The sequence below is a fragment of the Equus przewalskii genome, unplaced genomic scaffold (genome assembly GCF_037783145.1).
Source record: "Equus przewalskii isolate Varuska unplaced genomic scaffold, EquPr2 ChrUn-1, whole genome shotgun sequence".
In the NCBI taxonomy this organism is placed as follows: Eukaryota; Metazoa; Chordata; class Mammalia; order Perissodactyla; family Equidae; genus Equus; species Equus przewalskii.
The window spans coordinates 421,375-443,580 of record NW_027228758.1 but is presented as its reverse complement, the minus strand read 5'-3'; the positions used below and the strand labels follow the sequence as shown (position 1 = coordinate 443,580).

At 51.0% G+C, this 22,206-nt stretch overlaps 1 protein-coding gene across 5 annotated transcripts in view; it reads right to left on the bottom strand.

Moving 5' to 3' along the window:
• The window catches only part of ATP2B4 (ATPase plasma membrane Ca2+ transporting 4), a 97,580-nt gene that overhangs the window by 28,665 nt on the left and 46,709 nt on the right, over nucleotides 1-22,206 (bottom strand). For 3 of the 5 annotated variants that reach the window (XM_070608685.1, XM_070608687.1, XM_070608683.1), the window contains exons 3-15: nucleotides 13,878-14,075; nucleotides 13,005-13,262; nucleotides 12,417-12,542; nucleotides 11,834-11,959; nucleotides 10,659-10,694; nucleotides 8,949-9,110; nucleotides 6,223-6,437; nucleotides 5,640-5,882; nucleotides 4,815-5,053; nucleotides 3,386-3,617; nucleotides 2,317-2,496; nucleotides 1,516-1,603; nucleotides 635-741 (exon numbers count right to left, since the gene is read on the bottom strand). In XM_070608685.1, coding sequence (XP_070464786.1) covers nucleotides 635-741; nucleotides 1,516-1,603; nucleotides 2,317-2,496; nucleotides 3,386-3,617; nucleotides 4,815-5,053; nucleotides 5,640-5,882; nucleotides 6,223-6,437; nucleotides 8,949-9,110; nucleotides 10,659-10,694; nucleotides 11,834-11,959; nucleotides 12,417-12,542; nucleotides 13,005-13,262; nucleotides 13,878-14,075 — 2,210 coding nt within the window. The remainder of the gene's footprint in view (nucleotides 1-634; nucleotides 742-1,515; nucleotides 1,604-2,316; nucleotides 2,497-3,385; nucleotides 3,618-4,814; nucleotides 5,054-5,639; nucleotides 5,883-6,222; nucleotides 6,438-8,948; nucleotides 9,111-10,658; nucleotides 10,695-11,833; nucleotides 11,960-12,416; nucleotides 12,543-13,004; nucleotides 13,263-13,877; nucleotides 14,076-22,206) is intronic. The other 2 variants (XM_070608686.1, XM_070608684.1) reach the window with 1 other exon arrangement.

The following is a 22,206-nucleotide window of genomic DNA, read 5'->3' as shown; positions in this document are numbered from 1 at the left end:
ACTTCTTGAATCTCCTTCTTCTGCCTCACATCACAACAGTTCCACATCTAGGGGAGGCTCACCATCACAGGCTACCTGAGTGTGAGGAGGAACTTTGCAAACTGGGGGCTTCTAAACGTCGCTCAATGTCAGAATCAACAGGTGTTCCTGTTAAGAAAACCCAAACATTTCTGGGACCCACCCCAGACGCTACTAATCAAGCTATCCAACTGCGGAATCTTGGGATGTGTGATTTTAAATGGACTCTCCCAGCAGTTCTGACGCCCCAGCCTCACAGTGAAGGTCAGAGTGCTGACTGGCGCTGGCCACACAGCGCACGCTCCATTCGGAACACATTCTCTGCAGTGCGCCTAGCAGACAATATCACCATGTTCCCGGACAAGTTTAAGTTGGTCTTGCTTTCCTGGGTGACAATACTTCACAATCTCCCTGCCTGTGTCATCTACTTTTCATCCTTGATGGGTCCCCCAGTCCACATGTTACCATTGGCCAGGCGGGTAGGAGAGATGGAGTTAGAGAAAAGAGCACAAAGTGAGGTGTGAAGGCACAGGAGGCAGGGGCTCCCAGGAGCCTGTCCTGGCCTTCCGACGGAGAAGGCAGCCTGCCCTCAGAGAGACACTGCCGAGCCGCTTACCATGGCAAAACCAACATCTGCTTTCTTCAGTGCAGGCCCATCATTTGTGCCATCTCCAGTGACAGCCACCACCTGCCGCTGCTCCCCAACAGTGCTGTCAATGATGCCTGGGAAACAGACACACCAAGCGAGTCCACACATGCCATCTCAGGCCATTTGGCAAGCCTCCTGTTCCCCAAGAAAGGTGCTTCTTTGGTCTTCCTCCCTAGTCCCTGCCAGCACCTCCCTTTCTACTTTCTTCTTTCCTTCTTTTTGCCTATGCTGGAGGTTCTGTAGTATCACCCAAAGGCGGTAAACTGCTGCATAGTCGCACTCTGAGCTAAGGAAGCCCGCTCTCCTCTGATAGCTTGTCTGGTGCCCTAAGGCAGCTGGTAGGTGGTGGACAAAGCACCAAGTGATCTGAAGGCAGAAACGTGGAGTCAAACTGTACCACTTCCACTTAACAGCTAGGCAATTGGGGTGTCTGTGTCTTCCCAGCCTCAAACTTCCTTATTTGCAAAATGGGAATAGATTAACCTGCCCTGCCTAGTTCACAGTACTACTGGCAAACAAGATATGACAATGTTTTAAAAAAAACTTTCATTATATGTCATATATTCAGCAGGGGCTCAGATGTTAGCTAAACATCTCAGGACCTCCCTATTCAGGACAAGGGAGCTGCTCTGGCTGATGGTTCCCGCCTGCCCTCACCTGCCTGCCTTATCTACCTCAGGCACCTGGTCAGGAGCCCACCTCACCCCGCCTGCCTTATCTACCTCGGGTACCTGGTCAGGAGCCCACCTCACCCCGCCTGCCTTATCTACCTCAGGCACCTGGTCAGGAGCCCACCTCACCCCGCCTGCCTTATCTACCTCAGGTACCTGGTCAGGAGCCCACCTCACCTTTCACCAGCGTGTGCTTGTCAGTGGGGGAAGATCGTGCCAGAACTCGAAGCTTAGGCCAGATCTTGTCCAGCTTTTCTTGTTCTACCTGCCAAGATCAGACCACACCTGGGTCAGTCACACTCAGAACAGCCATCCAGGAAAATCTTACTTTTCCACACACTCTGAGCTTCTGCAACACCTGGTTCTCCATGGCCCACGGGGGAGTGCTATCCTGGCCTCCAGCAGAGATGAGGCAGCCAACTCAGTCTCCAAGGGCACATTCCCCAATGGTGACCATCAGGCCCTGCTTGTCTTCTTCCTCCCAACTCCCTAGCTGGGAGCCAGTCTCCTATTTCTTAGACCCTTGACCAGAGGTGGGCCAGGGTTAGCTGTTGGCTCAGGTGGCTACTGTGGTGCTTCTGAGGTCTGAGGTTTGATTTCTACATAGACCAGGAAGCTCTGGTCTGCTCCACACCCAGACCACGTCCTCCTACAAACCTGTCTCACTGTTAGTCACAGGGCAGTGACAAAGGAGGGATGAGGTAGAGGGAAATCAGTACAAAACCATCCCATGACTGAAAAAAAGGGAAAGATGTGAGAAGTTAGCGACACTGTCTCAAAAGATAGCTTGTGAATGAAGATAATGAGAAGAAAATTCCCAATTTTACTCTCTGAGCAGGTTTGGTAGAAGGAACGTTTCTCTACGAATAGATTTTACTTTTAAACACCACCCACTTTCCCCCATATGTCGAGACGCCTCACGCTAGACTGGCCCGCCCCTTGCCAGCGAGGCCCCGCCTCCGCCCGCACAGGACCCACCTCGCCCTTCTCATTGCGGATGAGTCGGTTGAATTCTTTGCCTTCTAAGCACAGGAAGTCATCCCCAGGCGTCAAAATGCCACATTTGGTGGCGATGGCCCGGGCTGTGTTGATGTTGTCACCTGTCACCATTCTGACAGTAATGCCAGCTCGTTTGCATTTGGCAATAGCTTCTGGTACCTGTGGAGAGCAAGGCAAGACGAAAGGAGAGATGGGGGTGGTGCTGTCCCTTCACTGTGGGCGGCAGAGAGGCACCCAGAGGCAGTGCCATGAGGCACAGGCGGACTCTGGTCATTTTTACATCTCTGGGTGCCGCCTCACTTCTGTCCTACCCATAATTCTCACACTTGAATTCACCCTATTTTACCATGAGCTGAGGGGGAAATTTGTTTCAGGAGCCAGGTCTAAAAGCTTATTCTCCCACTTACAATTGAGACTCCTTAGCAGGGCGTGCAGCCTTCTGTGATCTGGCCGCTGCCTTCCTTTCTAGCAGAACTTTTGGCCACTCTCCACCTGCCTGGCTCATGGCAATTCTTTTTAGTTTCCCAAATGCATGACACCGTCTCATGCCTCTGGGCCTTGACAACTGGCCCATCCGTCTAACCTTCTCAGAAGCAGGGACTTCTTCAATGCCCTAGTGTGGAGAGCAGTGGTCAGCTATTCTAGGCGTGCTCAGCAAGAACGTGTTGACTGAACAAAGGTGGTGAGAGATGAAGTTGGTGCCCCTGTTAACTCAGTCTCCTGACTGTTCTTAAGTACCAAATAATAAGCCCAATGAAACCTAGGCTTCTTGCCCCTCAGATAGCATTCGCCGTAGGACTGCCGCCTCCCAGCAACTGGGGGGCTCTCCGGCAGTTCTTTGAGGTGGGGAGCATGGGAACACCTGTCCCTGTATGGGAGAAGCAGCTAGGTAACTTGCTGGGCCCCAACTAGAAGCAGAACTCGTACCCCAGTTCCTGTGACTCCTGCGTGGCCTCCCATTAGGTCACACTGGGCCTGAACATGGGCAGAGGCCATTGGAAGACTTCCATTCGTGTTTTCCCGCCCTTTCCCCTCACCCAGGCCTCACCTCTGGGCGCACGGGGTCCTCAATGCCCACCACCGCGATACAGGTCAGTTCCGTGAGGATTTCGTTCTCGTTGTCCCACGGGGGCTCTACATCACTGAAATCCCGGTAAGCTATACAGATAGTCCGAAGTCCGTCAGAGGCCATGGGCTCAATGACAGTGCGCACCATCTCGTCTCGGTCCTTATTCTTGAATGGCACTGCTTCCCCTTTCTTGTCCAAGATTCGATTACACCTGGTGAGGCACACAGTCAGAAAGCAGCACCCCCTTCCCACCCAATATGCCTCTGCAATCATTTACAGACATTCTGGCAACTCCGCATTACTCCTAAAGACACTATTCCATGCCCAGAAATCTCTATCTGTTGCCCAGCTGAGTTCCCTTTTCCAAGGTGGGGTGGCCTGTAGGTGGATAATGTCTAGGTAGGCAGAGCATATGATTCTTCCAAGTCATCTTTTTTTTTTTTTGAGGAATACCAGCTAACATCTGCTGCCCATCTTCCTCTTTTTTTTGCTGAGGAAGATTGGCCCTGAGCTAACACCTGTGCCCATCCTTCTCCATTTTATATGTGGGATGCCTGCCACACTGTGGCTTGAAGAGCCACCACAAACCAGCGAACCCCAGGCCGCTGAAGCAGAGTGTGCAAACTTAACTGCTATGCCACTGGGCTGGCCCCTCATGTCATCTGTTCTTACTCATATGTGAATGCAACACCAAGAATTACTTGTGGGTCATCTGCCCTTTTGAACTTCTCTAAGGTAGAGAGATTCTTTTCATCCCCAGCATGTAGAATTGTGCTCAGTGCGTAGGGTATACTCAACAAGACTATATTGCTTGAAATAAGGTGGCCAAGCTGGGGCATTTGTTAATTTAGTGACTGGGCCTATACCCATATAAGTCAGCTTTTAATGACCTATGGATTGATTGTCTAGCCACTTTGACTAAGTTAAGTCTGATTAATCCTGTAATCAGAACTGAGAACGAGAAGGAAACATTTCCAGTACTTGTAACGTGCAAGGCATTTTACTCACACAGAATCATTTAGTCATAGTGACCCCGTGAGATGGGGGATATTTTGATCGGTTTCAGATTAGGAAATGGAAGCTTGGATTGCCCAGCTCTGAATCCTGGCTGTGCCACTATCAGCTGCATCACCTCAAGCAAGTTACCTAACTTCCATGTGCCTCTGTTTATTTATCTGTAAAACAGCACAATCATAGCATGCACTCACTGAGTTGTGAGGATTAAATGAAATGAGCCACCTAAGATACTTAGAAACAACGGTCGGCCTGAATAACTGCTCAGGTGTTAGCTATGACGTCACCACCTGGAAGGCGGCTCGCTCATCACTCAGGTGCTCCGCGGGGCAGGTCACCAGACCTCCCTGAGGGAGGGTGGCGAAGGGAGGAGGAGCAGGGGAGGGGCGCTCACTTGCGCAGGAGGATCTCGGAGGCGCCCTTGCTGTACATGCGGTAGCCGCCGGGCTTCTCGACGACGGTGCTCATTGACTTGCGCGCCGAGTTGAAGGTGTAGACCTTGTAGAGCTTCTCCTCGGGCACCTCGCTGCGCACCGCGTGGTAATCCTGCTTCAGGTCCGTGACAAAGCCCAGCAGGGCACACTCGGTCTTGTTGCCCACCTGCCGCGGCAGGCCGCCCTCCTTCTCTGGAGGCTGCGAGAGAAGTGTGCATGGGCCTACCGAACAAGACGCCTCACGCGGGGAGAGACGTCCGGAAGCAGAGCACCCCCCACGAGGCTTTCACAGAGGCACCCGAGACCGCAGGGAGCGAGCATCTGTCTTGTTGAAGGGGTGCTGACGGTGGTCAGTGGTGACCGCAGCCCCTGAGCCGTTCAGGGCTTAGGGATTTTTGAGCTTGCCCTGGGGATGGTGCTGGTGTCTCACCTTGTGTGGGTCTTATTCGAACACCCTCTCTTACTTTCTGGAAAGTGAGTAATTTTCCTGATAAGCCCAATTCTGCTACCAGTGTGAGGTCTCTCCTTAGAGAAAGCGCCTTTACGAAGTGACTGGAGGGCATTGCAGAGCCACAGATTCCGACCTGCCTCACCCTCCCCACCCCTAATCTACTTCCACAGATTATTCCCTAGTCTCACCCCAAACATGTTCACTGACGAGTGGGAAATGGCATGTGGGATGGCAATTCAGGCAGAACAAACAAGAGAAAATTAGCTGCCTGACAGAAAATTAATAGTCCCTTCCAACTACCCTTTCTAAGCGTCCAGGCAAAGGAAGAGCTTACCAGAATCTTGGAGGTATAGGCGCTGTTGATAGAAATGCTATTGACAACAAGGTCCAGGATCTTGGGCACGAGGACATCAGGGCTTGGGATCTGATGGTAATGGGTGTCCCCGATATAAGCCTGGATCACAGTCATGCGGTTCATGGTCAACGTGCCTGTCTTATCAGAGCAGATGGCTGTGGCATTGCCCATCGTCTCACAAGCATCCAAGTGCCGTACCAGGTTGTTGTCTTTCATCATTTTCTACAAAGGAAGGAGAAAGGACTTGAGGGGACAAACTGAGCTCTCCCAAATACAAGTCAAAAGCCATTTCCTAGCTAACACCTCTCCAGTTTATCCTCCCGTCCCACACAAAAAGGCAGGGTACTACTTTTGTGAATCCTCTTAAGATTCTACTGGGTTACGGGAACACTGATGTAACTGATCAAGATGGTCCTGCCACAGTGCCAGCAGCTTCCGTTCTTGTGAGGCACCACCCAGAGTTTGTAGAGACAGAACGGCCTATCCTTTTGCCAAAGGCTACATGGCACCCTCCTTTCCTGTCTCTGTTCTAAAAGAGGAGACAGTATCATTCCAGTCTCACCTTCACAGAATAGGCCAGGGAAATGGTGACAGCCAGTGGCAGCCCCTCTGGCACAGCCACCACCAGTACGGTGACGCCGATGATGAAGAACTTGACAAAGTACTGGATGTAGATGGGAGTACACTCGGCCAGCCACGGTTTGCGCTGTATCACGAAGTTGTCAATCACAAAGTACAGAATCAGAATGAGGACTGTGATGGCAGACATGATCAGACCTGTCCAGGAAACAAGTCACATGAACCAGGCTCGAGGGCATTCCTAGGGCCCTAGCCAGAGATAGACTGGCATTAGTTGTAGCCTTTGCCACCAATTTTTGGAGCCACTACCTCCAGGAAGTCCCTGTCCCTTCTCTCTTGCTTGCACATTACAGTGTATGGGAGAAGTCACTGGTTTTGCATTCCAAAGATACAGGTTCTAGTCTCGGCGCTGCACCTTCTTGACCTGTGGCTCTGGACTAGTCTTTTACCCTCTCTGGACCTGTTTCCTCATTCATAAATAAGGGGGTTGATCTAATTTTCCAAAATAGCATTCTGCAATTCTATCTCAGACCTACTCTCTTCCCACAATTTACAATGTCATGACTGCACTTGCCTATTTCCTAGTAGTTTATCAATTTGGACTTCTCCTCTAGTAACCTGCGAATGTCAGGCAACTCACAACTTGTTTATGGTGACGCCCTATGATGCTCTAACCCTTGGAACAGTGCTTCCTCAACCTTCCTCCTGACATGGCACAGACAGAGAGGACAGTGACAGCAGATATTTACATCGTGCTGACCATAGGCCAGGCAAGCCCTTCACATAAACCAACTCAGTTAATCCTCACAGCACCCTGTGAGAAAAGTGACTATCATTCCCCCTCTTTCATGAGGAAACTGAGGCACAAAGGTTCTGGGGCAGTATACTATTAGGAACCAACCATTCTGGCCTGCCTGAGACTGAGCAGTTTCCTGGGGTGTCGGACTTGCAGTACTAAAACCGACAAAGTCCCAAGCAAACCAGGACAGCTGGTCATCCTGCACCTTGAGGTAAATGGAAGAACCTGCTTGGGTTAGAGAACAACTGGCCCAGGGTGCCAACTGCTCCAGGTGCTGTCTGGCCACTCTAAGGACTGAAGGGGTCAGCAGCGGGCACTTGTGCCCATCTGTGGCAGAATATCTGGGAGGAGCTTGCTTCAAGCCCTCATCTGATCTGGGTCTTTGCTTTTCCTGAGGACCTGATGATTCGGGGGATCAGAGCAAGGCTGGATGATGACAGCAATTAACCACATTCTTTTGTACTTTGCTTCATCAGAATCAGGGCCAGGGGGAGGCAAGCAAGGCGCCCAGGGTGCAAATTTAAGGTGTTCACTCTCAGGGAGTGCGAGCCACCTCGCTTGCCTCACTCTAGTCCTGGCCTAGCTTGACATGTAAAGTAAAACACCAGAGGAGACTCAGGGCCAGCCACCAGCTGGCTCACACTCCCTAAGAACAAGGCAGCCACTGGGAGGACCCGAAGAGGGGCAGGTGGGGTCTAATGTTTCAACCCTGTGCGCCAGGCTCAATAACTTGATTCCACACCTGCTGTTCACCGCATCTGTGTCTACATGCAAGAGGTTTCTCAGTAGTCAAAATTAGCTGGGCAACAGAACTGCAGGAACGGGCTAGACTAATGCTGTCCAGCAGAACTCTCTGTGATGCTAAAATGTTCTCTGTTTGCACTGTCCAATACGGTAGCCATTAGCCAAGTGTGGCTACTGACCAAGTGAAATAAGGCCAATGTGACTGAGGAAATGAGTGTTTCGTTGTATTCACTTTTAACTAATTTAAACTGAAACAGACACACACGGGCAGAGGCTCTGGGAGTGAGCGGCGCAGACCCTTGCTACTCAGTGCGTGTTTAGTGGATCAGCAGCACTGCCATCACCTGGAGGCTTGTTAGAAACGCAGAAGCTCAGGTCCCAGCCCCCACCTCCTGAACCATAATCTGTGCTTTGACAAGATCCCAGGTGAGCTGTACACGCGGAGGTACTGGGCTAGACTGCGACTGTGCTGAACAGAAGGGAGGGTCAGGCTCTGATTAAACAGCGGAACAGCCCTACCTTGAGGGTACAGCCACTGAAGGAGCAGTCTCCCTTTGTTCCCTCCTCCAACCTCTCGCCCCACCCCCTCATTGAAAGAAGGCAGAAGGAGGGGGATGGAGAGGCCAGCGCTGGAGAAGGCACTTCCTCTCACGACACACAAAAGTGTCTTTAGTGACCTCTCCTCTGGAAAGAGTTTCTCTAATCGCTGTCTTCCTTTTTCTTCCAGGCCTCAGTTTGAACTTATTGCTCTGTGTCTGGCCAGATGCTAACGCTACGCTAGGGAACTGCTCCAGCAAACAGCAGCCTTCCCTACTTTTAGGGAATTTATGAGCCAATACATGAGGCAGGTAAGTGGTTGTTAATGTCTTCCTTCTTGCTAATGTAAATCTCCCCTATGTGATATCAGGTCTTTACTTCCCATGTTTGGACGAAAGAGACCTCAGGGCCTTTAACTCTTACATGTAGGAAAGCACTTCTCTCTGAAGAAGCCGAGAGAGTGGCCACAGGGTGGCAGAGACAGGGACATAGCTGCCCAGGCTGCATTAGCCACATGAAAGTTCCAGCTTCTTTCTGCCAGACCTGGGTGGGGCAGGAGGAAGGCAGGCACGAAGTGAGGACCCAGACGCGCACTGACCAACAGCAGCAAGAAGGCCCTGCACACTCACCTGCCTTCCCGATCTGCACGGCCAGGCGGGTCAGCTTGCCCTGCAGCACTGACTTCTCCTTTTTGGGCAGCTTGGCCGCCTTTTTCTCCTTCTCCTCATTGTCCATCCCCTCCTGGCTGTTGAGTGGCTGGATCTCCAGGGCCACTCCATCCTGAGTCTTTGCTAGGGTGTACACACAAATAGGACAGGTGAGCAGGCGAGGTAGGAGTACCGAGTAGAAGGCAGGTGGAAACCAAAAGAACCCTTCTGTCTTCTTCCTGAAATACACCTTGACCCTGACATCAGTTCTGATCACTTTCACCCCATGCCAGACAGGGAACTTGCCTTCAACCCTCTATTAGGGCCTTTGGAGTGATATTCTAACAACTGGAGATGATATGGGCATGCTTTGAGGGTATGGATTTCCTCTTCCATGGCAGCTTCCTCACCACCTCAGAGCCCCAAGCCAGGTTTCTTCCAGCAAGAGGATTAGTCACTAAGTGCTGTTACCAACAAGCATCCTTCCTGGAATTCAGGGCTTAAAATAGTGAATCTTTACTGTAGAAAGGGGCTGAAGAGGAAGGTTGGCAGATGTTTCTAGAGCATGAGGGTCCTAGTCTGCTCTGTTAAAAGGTTCATCTCCATAAATAGACTGTTGGGGAAGAAACACAGACCCCAGACACGGATATTTTCCAATTCATTCTTATATCACCTGAAAGATAGTGGAAGGAAATACCCTTTCTGCCCTGCATGATGAAGGTAGGGAGGTACAGAGTGAGCAGTGGGGTTAAGTATTTTTGGGGAGAGGGAAGAAGCTGGTGTGAGGGATCCCCTGGAATAAGAGAAAGCAGAGATAAAGACAGACATATAAATCCATTTTGCTTTAAAAAGAAGAGTTAGAGAGATCTAAAATTAAAGAATTATTTCTGTGGAGCCCTGGTTCTCCAATGTGATGACTATTTCTAAAGACTATTATGACGTGGGTTACAAAGGAAAAAAACCTCTAGGAGCTCAAAAGAGCAATTCTGGCTGGTTTCCAGTCCCCCTCCAACTTCACACCTGCAGAGCGCGGCCCCTTTGCTCAGGATGCCTTCCTGAGGTACTGTCTCTGCTGTCAGACTCACAAACAAGACAGAGACGGGATGTAAACACAGGCACCAAAAAAGAAACACACATCAGATCAGGAGGAAGAAAACAGACTGTGGAGAGAACAAAGAACGAGGTGGGGAGAGAGGTACAGAGAAAGGGCTCTCTCCAAGCACCCCCGAGAAGACTTGCAGAGAAGGAATCCAGACCAGAAGAGGACACCGATGAGGAAGCTAGCCAGAGGAGGGTGCAGGGACTGCCCACCCCTACTCCCTCCACCACAAGGACCCCGAAGTCTTCCAACCCAGGAACCGATGACCATTGTTGTTTAAATCTGGCCTAAGGCAAAGAAGCAAAGACTTAACACCCTGGGAAGAGCAGATCAATCCCACATGCTCCCCAAGAGAAACCTTGACATGAGGTTCCGCAAGCCAACAGCAGAGGGTGCTGTTGTCCCATCTCAGATTGGGCCTGGGACCTTGAGGCCACCCCTAAATCTCTGCACCTTCCTCAGGATGAGGCGTCTGGGCCACAGCAGCAGATAACAGGTTTATGGAGAGGAAAAGGGAGAAGGCAGATGGCCTGGAAAGGTCTGGTTTGAGTGTGGGCAGGTAGAGATGGTAAATGAGTGGGTGGAGAGGTTACCTTTGTTGCGATTTTCAGGGACTCCTTGTTTTTTACCTGTTTGAACAAGAAAGAAAAAAGTGGGGTGGAGACCCAAAGTGACTATTAAGAGATCAGATATCCAATTTGATGGTCCTGCTCAGAGTCCAGAAGGGCGACAGCAAAGGGGCTGAGTGCAGGGAGGCAACATAAGGGAAGCTCACGTCTCTGCCTCCGTCCATTCTCACCAGGGGCTCTCGTGCCTCCTGGGCAGGGGAACCAGAGCGCCCGGCTGAGAGTGCACACCCGCACCTGAGCTGCTTCCTCCTGGAGCGCGGTTGCTGCTGGGAGGGTGCTGCTGGCCTGAGTCACATCACATAGAGAAACGGGGAGGGCTTAGGAGCGAGAGGTTGAACTGCTTCTGCCTGACGGCAAAGGCCCTAAGAGGCGTTTCCATGTCAGCTCACCAGCACCAGGCCAGCCTGCTCCTCTGTCATCTGCAGGCAGCTGCACAAGCGAATAGTCTAGTCCTGAGGGAATGTGCTTGGCTTCCTTCTCATAAACTGCCCTCCACTAAACAGCCCAAGAGGTCCCCCAGCCAAGTGGGAGAAATCTTTCTCTCCTCCCGGGTATGAAGGAATGCTGACGGAAAGGTGTGGATATGGTTTTAGTGTCTTTTTCTCTTTTGTCTTCTGTTTTCCCTTCCTTTGGGAACAAGTAAATGGCAGACAGGACTAACTTTGCAACAGACACGACTTCTCTCTTCCCACTCTCCTGGTTGTGTCTCTCTTCTACTGACAGTGCCTAGTTTCAGCAGGAGTCCAGTTTCTTCTCCTGACCAGTTTTCCCTTAGCCTGGATGGTTCATTTAACCCCCATGTTTGATGAAGAAAGGGGCAAGCGCAGGACTGTGCAGAGGGCCTCTCAGGCCAGAGCACTAGCCAGCTCACCTGGGCAGGCTTTGTCACTCACCCCTTTGCACCCCACCAACAGACACAGGGCTCCAGGCTCAAGCGCAGCCTGATCTGGGAGTCTAGAGCCAGGATCTGGTTTTCCTCAGAGCTCCTAGGGAGCCAGGTTGACCCCTCTATCTCGGCACGGGGTTTGGATCTCTGCACTCTTTACCCAGCAGATTCTTCCATCCAGATCTGCTCCCCTGCTTCCTCCTTTGTCCACGGGGATGGGAGGGAAGAGAATCTCATTCCGAATGCTCCTTACCTTTTTTCTTCTTCTCCTGCTCTTCTCCCTCACTGGCCCCCAAGAGGGTAAAGATGATTCCAGTCTGGGAGTTGACACCCACAGCAGTCACTACCATCCGGCCAGAACCTTCCATGACGTGAGTGCCTATATGAGAAGGGAGAAGATGGGAGGAGTCTTGTTTTTTTATACCTAGCCATGCTTTGGTGTGAGACACAAACTTAGGAAAAAAACACTCCCTCTTCCTTCCTCCCCCACGGATAATGATATACTCAGCAGATAGTAGGAAACGGTCAAGAGCTGGGCCCACTTAAAATACACCAAGCAAACTGGGGGTAAGGAGAGAAATCTGTCTAACTGCTTTAGGGTAAGGCTCCCTCCCCCACATCCCACCCCAACCGGCAGAGCCCTTCCAAGGCCCCTCTGGCACTGCTTCCTGAGAACCTCTTTTAGGTTGCCTGATGGCCTCGTGTTCAACCCACTACCATGCTGCTGCCCCAGCTGGAGGCAGGACCAGAAGAGGGAGCAGGGTCTGCACCAGGTCTCTGTGGCCCAGCTGTCTGCAGGGACGTAGAATGGGAACTGGGGCAGCCAGAGGCCATACCTGAGAGCAACATGGGGTCTCTTTCCAGGGACTTCTTGACATGGTCCGATTCCCCAGTCAGAGAACTCTCATCAATCTTGAGATCATTCCCCTGGATCAGGATCCCATCTGCAGGCAGCAGGTCACCTAGTGCACAGAGGGAGCATGGAGCAGGCAAACAGGGTGGGTAAGAGCCTGGCGGGGGCACCATCCAAGCCCACGTCGGGGCTGCTCCCATGGGCCCCACTTGTGGGCAACGGCCGGGGAGTGTCTGGAGAGCCTGGGAAAGACAACTTCAGCTCTGACGACCTTCCCAGGTATCACAAATTCAAATAATTACTGATCCCAAAACATCCTATCGTGGCCTGAATATTATATACTTTTACCCTAAGACACACAGGGTACACGTCTGACGATATTTTGGCAGAGTTTCAGTTACTTCTTTCTTTGAATCTCCTTCCCACAACTCCCTTCTACTCTAACTGGAAGCTAACACAATTTGGGGGTCTTATCTCTTTGGGTCCTCAGCAATTCCCAGCCCCCTTATGCCAAAGGACCTCACCTCCCATGGGGAGGGTGGCACAGGTACGAGGAACATGGAGCTCTCACCATATTTGATTTGGGCGATGTCGCCCACCACGATCTCAGCCACAGGGAGCTGGATGATGTGACCATTTCGGATAATGGAGAACTTCTGCTCCTTTTCAATGCGGTTCTGCAGCCCCCGGAATTGCTTCTCTTTGCTCCAATCATTGAAGGCAGTCACAAGCACCACGATGATCACAGAGAACAGGATGGCCGCCCCCTCAATCCAGCCAGCTTCTGCCTCCCCTTCATCTTCCGGGGTACTTACAGCTAGACCACACTCTAGCCCAGGGAAAGGAGAGAAAGATCACCTAGGGGCTTTTGTTGACATTAAAAATGGGGGTATATTGCTTCTGCAATCCCCCAGAATGGAAAGTCAGGGAGAGAAAATAAAACTCTTGGGTAAAAGAGTTATGCTCTGAGGATACAAGAGGACAGCAGGCTTGGGCATCATCTCATCACCAACATAACCATTTATGTTAACCCAAAAGACACAAATGACTAAATAGCACAAAACACATCAATGCATATTACAGCCAAGTCACACGTGAAGAACTAATGATTCCCAAGATGGTCCAGCTCCCACTGCTATTTCCCATAATGCCGAACAAGTGGTGGGGACACTTTGAGAAGCAGGGCTTTGTTGGTTGGGTCAAGGTAGAGAATTCCTGACATCCCGATAAGGATGGGAGAAAGAGAAAAGGACCCTGGAATCAGGATGGGTTGGAAGAATAGCTTACGAGCTACTTGTTAGTTTCCTTTGGAAAATCTACCCTGGGTAACAGGGGAAAGAATGCCTTTTATGCTATAACCTGTCAACCACCAACACTCAGTGCTTTTTGGTGGTGGTGGAAAGAACCCAGATCAGAGTCACGCTGGGCTGTTCAAGACACTCACGCTCATTCTCTTCACCAGGGGGGCGGTAGAAGGACAGGACCAGGGAGATGATGGCTGCAATCTCCAGAATGATGAGTGTGACATCTTGAAGGGCTTCCCACACTAGTTCTAAGAAGGTCTTGGGTTTTTTGGGGGGGATCAAGTTCTGTCCAAACACTTGCTTACGTCTCTCCAGATCTGCAGGGTTCCCAGATAGACCTGAAAAGGAGACAGGAGTGGGATGAACGACCAAGAAAAAACGGGAGAGACGGACGAGAGAAGAAGGCAGCTAGAAGACCCTTTGCTTCCTGACTTGCCATAGTATGAGATCCAGCTACTATGACCAACCACCCCAATTTGCCCGAGACTCAGGGGATGTGAAACTTTCAGTCTAAGAATGGGCAAACTGGGACAAGTTTGTCACAGGGGCCACTTACCCTTCTTAGTCTCCAGGGTAAGCTAGCCCAGACCTGAAACTTCTCCTCATTGAGTATGCTCCAGGTGCCAGCTCCAAGAGCACAAACATTACAATGTTTCCTGGGACTTGCACGGCACTTCTCTCTCACATTAACATGCAAAGGCTGGTGATGATTTAAAAACAGCTTCCATCCACATGGACACACAGAAAGGCCAGAAAGAAAAAACTGTCTGCTCACGGTCTTGCCAGGAGGCTGAGACAGAGCCCACTCAGGTGTCCTGATTCCAAGTTCCAGTAGCATTAGGAGATCAACAGAGCAGAGGCTGTGAGACTCCAACTTCAGACATCCCCTTTGAGCACACGTGCCCCTCCTTTTCCGTCACACACACAGGCATAAACACACACTACTATTTTACTACTACTATTTTACCAAGTACTATGTACTTAGAGAAGTACTACTTAGACTAAGTACTACTACTAAGTACTAGGTACTAACAGAAGTGCTACTACTATTCAGGCTGGATAAAAAGAGAACAAAAAATGTGAAGCCACTAAGTTGGAAAGCAGAGTCCTTGACTCCCAGCATGCTCCCACTAACACACATGTAAGCTTCCAGCCCTGCGTGAGTGCACACACATATTCTAGGCATGCTCCCCAAAGGAGACAGGCAGAATTCTTCCCAGTGCCTTCCTTACATTTAGGCCCCTCTGCTGGGTCCCAGGGGGGTTACAATTTAAGGAAAGGAAGAAATTCTGACACTTCAATTAACGCCAGTTGGCATTTATCAAGTTGTCCACACGCAGCTGCGGAGCGCCCCGGCTCTGGTGCCGCCCTGTTTAACGGGTGCCCCGCAGGCAGTGGGGCAACCTTTGTCTTGAAAAAAGGTCAGCAGCCGAGGAGGGTTAGAATCAGAGGACAGGACACAACCGGGCTTCACTTCATGGGGAGTGCAGGGAAAGGCAGATGTCTGGAAGCTGCCAGGAGAAAGTGGAGGTGCTGATGCCAGAGGACTTCCTCACTCTTCAGTCAACACGGAGGCTGTGCTGCTGGCTGGGGATGGGGGCACAGCAGGAGGGGAGACGCCTGCCCTCCATCCCCTCTGAGCAGGGCCCAAGAGCGTTCTCTTAAATAGCAAGAGGAGAGATCTGGGTTAGATCTAAGGAAAACATGCAGACAGAAAAAGATGTTGAAAACGGGAAACGAGGTACCCAAGGGAGTGTTGTTTGCAGGGTCTGAGATGGCCTCCATTTGTCCCCCTAAAAACAAAAGCAATCAGGACTCATCTGTCTGGGCAGGCAGACGAGGGGCCCTGCTGGAGGTAAAGTGGGGTCAAGTGGCACTCGTGCGGCCAGGCAGTGGAGACCACTTGCACTTACTAGTGCTTAGGAGAGGGAACCGGGAGCTGCTCAGGCGCCTGATGCTCCTATCCAGGCCTTCCGCCTCCTAGTGCCCAAATGCACCAACCTGCCTCCAGCCGAGCACCACAGCACAGCACAGCCGAGCTCCACAGAGGAGCAGGGCTTGGCCAAAGCTCCAGAAGCAAGTTGGGTTGCTTCCCAGAGGCTCCCTGCCTCCACCACCCTGAGAACAGGTTCCCAGTAGGAGAGGAAAGCAGGGGCCTGGGAAAAGAGCGTTCCTGGGAAGGCGTCTTGATCTCCAGGCAGGCAGAGCCAGAGATGCCAGGGGGCAGGGCCCTGCTGGTTTTGTCTCCCCAGGGACCCAAGAGAGCAAGGCTGTGCCAACTTGGGATTGCCATGCTAGAGGGCCAGGTTTGCTTGAGGGAAACAGGAGTTTGACAATTTGTCAACCTCCCTGGGATGTTTCTCAAGGAAGGAGGCTTCACAATGCACAGAGAGGAGATGCTCTTCCTTCCTTAACAAGGGCGAGCAGATGACTATGAGGGCGAAGCAAGACATCAGATATTAGAGGGCATCATAAGGGACGTCCCAGCAGCCTGGTGAATGCCAAAACAGTAACGGTCTGGCTAAGACCACCCCACCGGAGGCAGCCCCACCCATCTCTGTTCTCACAGTAATGCCTTGTAATCATCCTTGACTCCTCTCTCTCATCCACCATATCCATTTAGTCAGGAAATCCTGTCAGCTTTACCTTCACAATAGATCCAGGGTCCATCCCATCTCACTTTCCCCTGCTGCCTTCCTGCTCTGGCCTGCCGCTGTTGCCTGCAGCTGGCTGACTGGGGCCCTTGCTCCCACCCTTGCTCTCCTGTCCTCAGGTTCTTCTCCACAGAATAGCAAGAAGGATCTTTTTCAAATGCAACCCATGTCACTCACCCACTCAGAATCCTCCAGTGGCTTTTACCTGGAGTGAAACTGGGCACTGAAGACCCTATGAACGCCTGCGTCCCCTGTCAGAGGGGACCTCAGCCCCACCCCCCACCTCCCGCGACTCTCCCTTGTTCACTGAGATCCAGCCAAGCGTGCCTTCCTGCCGTTCTCTGAGCACACCTGACACGATTCTGTTCCAGGGTCTACACAAGCAGCTTCCTTCGCTCATGTTCTTCTTCTTCAGTAGGTAGGGCTCATTCTCTCACGTCCTTTAGGTCTGTGCACAAGTGTCACCTTCGTGAGGCCCACCCTGACCAGCATGTTGAACACGGCGATTCGTCTGCCTGGCACGCTCCATCCTCCTTATCCTGCTCAACTGTTTCCCTCGACAGGTCTTCTCCCCTAAGATATTGTACGATGCATTCACTGATTGTATTTGCCTTTCTCTCTCCACAAGGCCAGGATTTTCGTCTTTGTTCTTTAGGCCGACACCAGTGCCCGGCACATAGTAAGCATACAAATTTGTTGAATGAACTGCATGAATGGAGTGATAAATAAGGTCACTAACACTTAAGTGATTAGTATGGCCCGATGCTTCACCAGGCAATTCACGTCCTCTCATTCAAACACTGCAAATCCTATGTGGTAGCTACTATTCACTCCATTTTACAGAGAAGCAAACTAAGGCCTGGAGAGCTTATGTAACAACTCACGCTCGGATGTGGCAGAGTCCACACCGCTCCACAGGAAGCAGCTGGACGCCACCCTACACACGGAGGGGGCTGGGGTGTGGAGGGGCTGTGTGCAGCTGGGCTTCATTCTAGTGTGACCAGCTTGTCCCAGCTTGCCTGGGACTTTGCAGGCTTTAGCACCAAAGCTCCTGCCTCCTGGGAATGCCCTCAGTCCCAGGCAAATGGGGCTGGTGGGTCACCCTACGTCATTCACAGCAGTGCAGGCCCACCTGCCACTCTCCTCCACAACTCTAAGCAAATCAGCCCTGATCCCCCATTTAAAACTGAGGCGAAATTAGTCCTATTCTCTTCCTGTCCTCAGGGATGGTGACACCAGGTCTGTCAGAGTCCAACCTATAAGTTTTGTCTGCAATAAAAGGTTCAGTATGGACTTTTTTGGACCCAAGCAAATGAAACAAGACACATTATGGAAAACAAAAGGTCAGGCCTTGCTCTTGCCTAGATGTCCTAGTAAGTCACACACTTCCTTCCTTTTTGCCACCTTCTCTCATGTCTCTGCTCCACCTTAAGTCAGCCTAAGCTCTTACAAGAGCTGCCTTCATAAGTCAGGCGGCTGTGCCAGTCCCAGCACGCCCTGTGGCAGGGAGGGGCAGCCTGGGACTGTCAGCACAGTGGTCTTGGGAATCCTCTCTCTGACATGTGGCAGAAAGCCATGAGGCAATGGGCTTTCCATTCCAATTCTTCCTGCCCCCAAGAGACCCTCAGGCCCTGACCTCAGCAGCTGGAGCGTCACACAGACACCTGTCCAGTCCGGGAGAGGATTTGACTCCCTGATCTCAGCAGCTGCTTCTCAAATACACAGCTTCCTTTAGAGGAAAAGGAAGGCTTGGCAGGGAGAGAGTGCTGGAGACACAGGAAAAAGGTTTTCCCCAGAAATACATCAAGAAAATGAGAGGAAACCTTATCCCCAAGAACATGAGAAGGAAAGCCCCACCCAAATGAGGAGTACTTCTGGACCTAAGAACCGTACTGAACCCGTGAGCTGGGAGAGAGGACAAGAACGTCAGGCTGTGAAGTCATAGCCCCCACCCCACCCTGGGGAGTGACAGAGACCCTGCCCAGGCTGGCAGGAGGACAGAATAAGCAGCAGTGGAAAATCTGTGTCTGCTGTAAGCCTGTGCAGGGACCTGGGCCAGGGGGAGAAGCTGCCGCCCAGCCCTCAGTGGCCTGGATAAAGCAAGGAAGGGCCAGGGCCAGCCTCCCTGGGACACCAAGGACTGTGGGCAGAGGTGCCCCTTATCAGAACCAGATTAGCCCCAGAAAGGGTGGGGCTGGGTTAGACATCATGAGGGACTTCCCAGCTGTCCGAGTTATGTTACCTTGCCAAAGAGACAGCAGCATCTTCCCCTACGCAGACAGCACAAGTGAGAGGTTTCTCTGGGTTGATTTGAAGGCAGCCCTCTTTGATATATGAGAAGAATAGACATCGGAATACCTTTCAAAGTCCTACCTTAAAAAACCTGGATTCAGGGCCTATGGGGAAGAGTAGCTTAAAATCAATATAGGGACCAGCAGGCTTCAGCCAGCTCCTGCTGCTAACCACCTGCCACTCCTGCAAGGATGCAGAGCAGCCCCTCCCTCAGCATCTCCAGCTCAACACACTTACAGCCTGGAGATGTGCCCTCTGCCTGCTAGACTTCCAGCCCCTGGAGATAAAGCAGTGTCTTCAAGGTCACAGCAAGAAAAGGTCAGAGAACGTCCCTTTCCTCATTCTCAGTCCAAAAAGCCCTGTTGAGGTGGGCAGCTTCCTCAGGGAACGTCTCCCTTTATCTGGGTCTCTGCTCTACGCCTTTTTCGAACACTCCAACTCTTGACACAGAGAGGAGAAAGCTCCCCGAAGTGCCCTCCTCAGCCCCCTGCCTGGCCCGTCCCCCGTCCCCCGCTCTGCATGCATGTGCTCCCATGCACTGTCACACTCCCGGGTGCTCACACCTTGGAGCTAAATAAAAAAAGCGAAAGCCCCGCTTCCAAGGGCAGACGCAACATCTCCCCCAGCCAAGGAGGGAGTGCTATCTTTCTTCCCCACTGTAGCTGACGGCTCAAAGCAAGGCAAGGACAAGAAGGTTCAGAACAAAACAAAACTTGTACAATGTTTCTGCCGAGCTGCCAAAGGAATGCAGCACACGGGTTCCAGGCCTGATGGAAGGGGAGAAAGCAGGGAAGATTCTCAGGTTCTGGAAGACTTAGCACTCTCCCCATCAAGATTTCTGTTCTCTGCCTGGCAGCATTATGCCAGCTAACCCAGGAACCCAGCTCTGGGCAAGGAGGGCCGGGGGAGAAAAGAATGAACAGAGCCTGGGGTTGGGCTGGGAAGAGAAGGCCCACAGCTGGCACGCACTGCTGGCCTAATTCAGCTCTAGGCACGAAACTCAAACCAGACAGGGAGCTCCCAGGATGCAACACGGAATTCCCTGCAGGCGGGCAGGACGGAGGGTGTCACTTTCATTCTCTTGTCTTTCTCAATCGTCCATCAGCCGGCTGTTGATGCTGCTTCCCCCAGGGTTTGTGAAACCCTTTCCCACCCCTCTACCAAGTACTAAATATTTCTGTTATGAGGCTACTGGACTTGCCTCAGCTACTAACATCACAACATAGCCGCTTTCTGGCTGTTTTAGCTGTCTGGCCATCTCTGCCCCTTCCCTTCCCTCCAAGGTATTCTTTTGCCTTGAGTCTCTCTCACATCTTAAGCTGGTGCTAATACGTCTGCCCAAAGACTGATGGGCAGAGTGGACCACAGATTGTTAATCTCCGCCGCCATGCCCATATTAAGTTGTTTTTAGGGCCATTTATTTGGCATCTTCGGTAGAGTTGGGGCAAGAGTTCAAGTTGATAGCTATGGGGCAGAAGGCACGGAAAGAGAGGTGGCTTGGTTACGCTTCTGTCCTGAAATTGATGAGCTCCTAAAAATGGATATTCCAAAACAGACTATAAGTCCTAAAGCTGGGAGGAGAATCTCAAAGAAGCCAATCGCCCATCTTCTTCTCACATCCGTACCATCCCATGTTCACTCACCTAGCTCTCTATATCCCCCAACACTAACATTCCCTAAAGCAGTGGTCTCTAAGTAGGGGCATGCATCCATCTGTTGGAGCATGGGAAAATACTAGAACTTTTTATATTACATCATCCATTTCTATTTCTTGCGTATCTTATTATGTAAATAATATTAGTGTTAGAAATACTAACAGTAAAACAGTAGTGTTGTAGGCGAACATTTATTGGAGCTATGTGTCCAATTTTTTCCAGACTGACAATGCTACTAGAAATTTTAACCTGCCACACTGAGAAAGAGTCCAATCCCAGTATGCCCCGGCTTGTAGGAAAATGGACAATTCTTGGTAGAATATGCCACTGACCTCAAAAGGATGGTAACAGAACACAGTTAAACCCTAGAGTTCTTAAGATGGCAGGAGCTATTAACCTAAATCCTGCAGTTAATGAACCAAAATCATAATTTGGGCTGATCGTCTTAAAACAAGTTCTTTCCCCTCCTGCCATTTACTCCCCAAAGAATCTTAGCTCCTCAGACCTGGTAGCTGCGCAGTAATTATGCGAGGCAAAGATGCTTTCTTATGCTGGGAATACGCAGTAAGTGCTAGCATTTACCACAGAGCATGGCCAGGCAAGAGTCTGCCCAGGTAATCAGCTGATACAGGAGTTCTGTTTCCAACTTCTGAGCCCCCTTGCCCTCCCCTGCCATCCCTTCAGCTTAGGTCCTCATACTGAGTGCTCCCATAACACCCTGTTCTTCTACATCATAGCACCATGACAACATTTCTGCATTTGCCTTAATTTCTGTGTATCTGATACTGTCCTGAAGCAAGGCTGACATGAGGGAAGCCATGTTGTAACTTAGAATAACCTCTGAGTAACTCACCCAGGCTGTGTATGTTTTACCTTGCATGTAGCCTAGGAGATAAAGAGCTACCCTGTGGGAAATAATGCTGGCTGAAACATGTACTTCTCAAGAGTGACAGATGATAACTTCATTATTTTGAGTTTCTTAGGAACATGGCAACCTCCTCAGAGAAGAACATCTATGCTGGCATCCATCATTGAGGACAACCTGGTGTTGTGTCTCTAGCCACGGATGCCAGATGGTCAACGTTCCTGAGCCCCTCCTTCGTAGCCCACTAATCCCTATACCACTGCCTCAAGATTATGTATTTGTTTAAGGTGGTCTTTGGGACATCAGTCTGCCATCTTCCAATTCTGCTGGCTAATCAAATAAATCCTTTCCTTGACCACTGACTCATCTGCAATAGATTGGCTTCAGGGTTACAGCGAGAAGAATGAGCCCTTGCTCAGTTACATAGCCTCTTGCAGCCTGTAAGCTCTAAGGAAGGAGCAACTGTGCCTGTAGTGTTCACCACTGTGTCTTCAGCACCTGCTGGACATGAAATATTTGCTGAATGTGGTTGAAAAGGAATTGGAGGCCCTCTGGATCCCACTGTCACATCCTCAACTCCGCAGAGGAGAAACGCAGCAGCAGGGTACAGAGGGAACATGAGCTAGAAATTCCCACCAACATTCTTCTAGATCCAAATTCAACAGAAACAGTCTAGCTTTCTGAAAGAAGCCCACAGCTAACGATTTATTGTTTAGTCAGGCTTCCCTTCTTTGCCCTTCCTGGTCTGGGCTCAGACCTTCCTCCTAAGTGTTGGCGTAGCTCCTCCTCAGAAAACATCATTCTTCCTCCTCAAGAAGGTCGCAGAGCTGAGGACCAACGCGGAAAAGTTCTATGGGGAAGGAATAATTCATACAACCTTCCATCTAGACCAAAGAACCTCTCGTTTAGTGTCTCTGCTTCCTATACACAAAGGGAGACTGGGACTAAGGAAAATACCTTCTCTTTCTTACCTGTAAGCCACAGGTAATTCTCATTCTGGACT